General features: G+C 41.4%; 1 protein-coding gene across 1 annotated transcript; it reads right to left on the reverse strand.

Annotated features, from left to right (window-relative positions):
* Positions 1-3,009: 3,009 nt before the first annotated feature.
* Positions 3,010-3,853, reverse strand: LOC125377460. Its single transcript, XM_048391036.1, has 2 exons — positions 3,652-3,853; positions 3,010-3,251 (listed from the first exon to the last, which is right to left on the reverse strand). Exons 1-2 carry the CDS (start codon positions 3,851-3,853, stop codon positions 3,043-3,045), a joined length of 411 nt encoding a protein of 136 aa, XP_048246993.1. The 3' UTR covers positions 3,010-3,042.
* Positions 3,854-4,237: the final 384 nt, after the last annotated feature.

Below are 4,237 nucleotides of genomic sequence, written 5' to 3' on the forward strand. Positions count from 1 at the left end.
TTATGTTATGATATGTTTATAGGTAGTCAACGTTGGTAGTCAACGTTTCATAAGTTTCAACCAGTCGAGACACATGTCCAATTACATTCGAAATAACTCGTTCTTTTATGTGAGAGTAGTGATCATAACGCGTCATAATACCTGGACTGGCTAGATTGTTGAGATTATTTTATGATATGTTTATACCATTAATATGAAAAAGACACGAGAGTATTGCATTCCTATAAAACCTTATATCATTTTGGATCATTGATTGAATCATGATGTATTAATTTAAGTTACATACCGCATCACATAGAAACAGCATATTGATATTCTCGACAGAAGCCTGGGTGGTTTGGGTTGGTAGTCAACGTCAGTTATTTCCTTCAGATCGTGTATTAAAACACAAATTCGACTCAGACGTCCTTAGACGCAGCATCAGAGTGAGTGAGTATGGTTTTGCGCCGCTTTTAGCAATATTCTAGCAATATGACGGGGGTGACACCAGAAATGGACTCCACGCGATGTACCCATGTGGAGAATCGAACCCGAATCGAGAGACTGCTTAAAGAAAAAGAAACGTCACCATTGATAGATATATGAGAAACCTTATTTGTCCAAACACTGTAATCATACTTTGAGACATATTAAATAGATGAAACTTTGCAAAACTGATCATCAAGGTTGAAATTAAAGTGTCAAATGTTCTCAAAGTGAAACACAACGCTAGCCTGTGAGAAAATGGCATCACAAATCAGTATCTCGTGTGTCCGCGATGTGCATTGATGACTGCCGTCAAACGTCGATACATGGAATGGATAAGGCGGTCGGTGAAGAACGCATGTGCATTTCAACTTGCATGGAACTCACGTGCATCGGGTGACCATGGCCGTTGGGGCGATCGGTTCTATTGTCATTTGCTTTGTTTTTTTATCATCATTTTTTTCCGGACAAGGTAATGTTAAAGTTTAGAAACTTTGACACTAATTACCCAGATATTTAAATGACAACTTTTCATGCTACATGGAGTGACGTTTCTTTTTGCGGTTCAGTATAGTAACCCGGACTAATACCGATTTTATAGCGCTAACCCACTGAGATACCAGGCCGCAATTTTAATATAAATACCCCACTAAGGCACAGTATACTGACTCCGAGTCGAGGAGTCGGCTTTAGCTCCTTAACGCCGAGCTCCAGGCAGGGCAACAACAATTACCACATATTAACGCATTTTGGTGGGACGCAGCCAGGGATCGAACCACAGATCTTCCGCTCTCCGGGCAGACGCCCTATCAAATAGACCACGGAGGCGGTCCAACAGTCTATAGGATTTTCGTTCCCCAGTGACGTCACAATTGAATGCTTAATACTGAATACTGAATCATGTAAATCGTTCCGTTCATACTTATTCAGAGGTCGGTTTTGATTCAGTCACTGTGACTCTTAAATAAAATCGATTAAACACGTTCCATAATTATAAGAGATGTGTGCTAAAAGCAGAGTCACTTTGTCCACGAATCACTATCAAATAGTGATGGTACATGGGCTTCGCCGAAAAATGAGAATAGCTACCGCTGGTATACGTTACAAACACATGCAAAGGCAAGACAATTATACACTACGTTTATACGAACACTCTTATAACGAACTGACGGTTATAACGAACTGTTTATTGGTCCGGTCGATTTGCTGTATATATGCTGTGTATATTCTTATAACGAACTACGGTTATAACGATCTAAAATTAGTGGTCTCCGAGTTCTTTACTGACACATGAATAACATATTCACGAACATCTATTCAGTCATAATTATTGCCTCAGGAGTTATGAAATAACTGACACAAGTCTGACAGAATCGTTGAAGTAGACAGACTAGCATAAGATTTTCAAGCACTCCTGCTGGCATAAGTTTCAACCAGCCGAGACACATGTCCAATTACACTCGAAATAACTCGTTCCTTTATGGAAGAGTAGTGATCATAACGCGTCATACTACCTGGACTGGCTAGGCGTGTAGAAACATACATGTAAGGCGGATGGTCTGACTTTACGGACATGATGACGTCATCGCGTTTGCAGTGACGTCACTTGCAGGGAACCTCACAATTGACCCTGTTTGCATTTTGGTCAGTGGCGGGGTATACTGGGTATCCCTTCATTGACCATGATAGCCCGTTTGTACAATAAATCCCTCTATTATACTTGTTTTGTTTGTTTGTTGTTTAACGCCGCACAATATTACAGCGATATAACGGCGGTCTGTGCATAATCGAGTCTGGACCAGACAATCCAGGGATTGACATCATGAACATCGATCCACGCAACTGAGAAACCCTTTCTTCTGTCTCTGCTTACTTGCTAATAACATATTACATATATTCGGTTAAGGAAAACATTGTTTTGTTATCTGTGTCTCACCGTTGGACTTTGGCCTGTAATACAACTCAAACAAATGCAACGAATGACTGTGTTCCTCGGGAATTAAAACATGTTCAAGCTGAGCACACACAGGTGAAAAAATCATGCTCAGCTTGTCACAACTTGCACAGCAGTGCGGTCCTTTGCAATGATATGTATAATACTCACTACATTCCCCGGGAGCATCCTGCGTTCCCTGGGAGTGGGTGTCACTGAAGGACAATCTCACCTAAAAAATCCATCTGATCTGCAATACGATACCCGCCAGGGTGGCAATAGCGTCAGGTGTAGTTTTAAGCAGCCACTTATAAACCTTTGATGACTCCACTCCATTTTTCAGACAGTCTCTTTGCGGAGGTAAACTCCACTAACGTTCCCACAAGTCTTACCGGCAGAATGCCCGGGCCTTACCGGCAGAATGCCCTGGGCATTCTCCTGGTAAGACCCGGGCATTCCGCTGGCAAGATCTGGCTTTAAATGCGCTGAGCGATTTTAGTGCTAATGTTTGAGTTTCCCAAGTTAAATAGTTTAAAATAGTTTTAGCACTAAAAATCGCGTTGCGCAGATGGACCTAGGGACAAACCTCGTTTCCCAAAAGCCTCAAAGTGCAAATTAATGAAAGCAACACTTATGAAGTAGGTTTAATGAAAAGTGAAATTGAGTACAAAACGACGACCAGTGTCCATTTCATCTTTTTCGGGGGAAGTCTCGGGCTTAGACGTTTCAGTTACAATCGGCGTCGGCTCAGAGATAACTTCCTGCTTCCTCTTTTTGGCAATGATGTCCGACAGGGTCCTCCTTTGCTCGTCTGAAGTACGTTTATACGTCCGTACGGCATCACTTCTATGCCCTGAAACATATGTTCAAACAGTGACATAACACATATTCATCTGACCCGCTTGCTAGAGTATATAGATAAGAGGTTTTTCGAAAATACTATGAACATTTCAAAACATACAACATTTTGTCATATCGCGGTTATCAGATTTATTTAAACGGTTTTCAGCAAATCTTCAGTCATCAGGGTCACCCGATTTATAGCAGGTGAAAAGTCTGCATCACCATTGTGATACCTTACGAACAGTTGATAAAACAAATTGATTTTACGGCTTTCTGCATTGTTCCAATGATCATTTCGTGCAATTTCAAGTATCCGAAATAATAAAATACCATGTAGAATGATTTCTCCGAAAAATGTCCGAGAAATGTGTTTTCTACTTAATATTTTTTAAATTTTTTTTTATACCTACCAGTTACTTTGCAGATCATTTGCTCATCAACTTCACCACGGTATAATCTTTTTTCTTCTATCTCCCGCTCACACAATGGCTCTCCAAAGCGAAACGCAAAATCGTCTACATCATCTTTATCAGCATCACGAGCAATACTTTCGGAAATTTCATTGATAAATGTGGACTGTGTGATAAAAAAATCTTCCCCTTCCTCGGCCATCTTTCAACACAAGTGAATGAAACCACGTGTACTTGACCGAGATATAACCTGCTCGTGCAGCAAATGCACGTACGTTGCGTTTGAGCGATTGATTACCGCCGCGTTAACAGCGTTCATGAAAGCTAAACACACCAGTCATATGAGAATCATTGATATTCGTTAATACGGTTCTAAGTTTATAAGTCAGATCAAAACCTCTTTCTCGGTCTTGACGGGAAATGTAAGCCCTGGGAGTTCGGGAAATTAGGTCGGGCGAAGCCCTGGGAGTTCGAAAATTAGGTCGAGCGAAGCCCTGGGAGTTTGGGAAATTAGGGAGGGCCAAGCCCTGGGAGTTCGGGAAATTAGGTCGAGCGAAGCCCTGGGAGTTTGGGAAATTAGGGAGGG

This window comes from Haliotis rufescens, unplaced genomic scaffold, assembly GCF_023055435.1.
Source record: "Haliotis rufescens isolate VD_foot unplaced genomic scaffold, xgHalRufe1.0.p SCAF_9, whole genome shotgun sequence".
In the NCBI taxonomy this organism is placed as follows: Eukaryota; Metazoa; Mollusca; class Gastropoda; order Lepetellida; family Haliotidae; genus Haliotis; species Haliotis rufescens.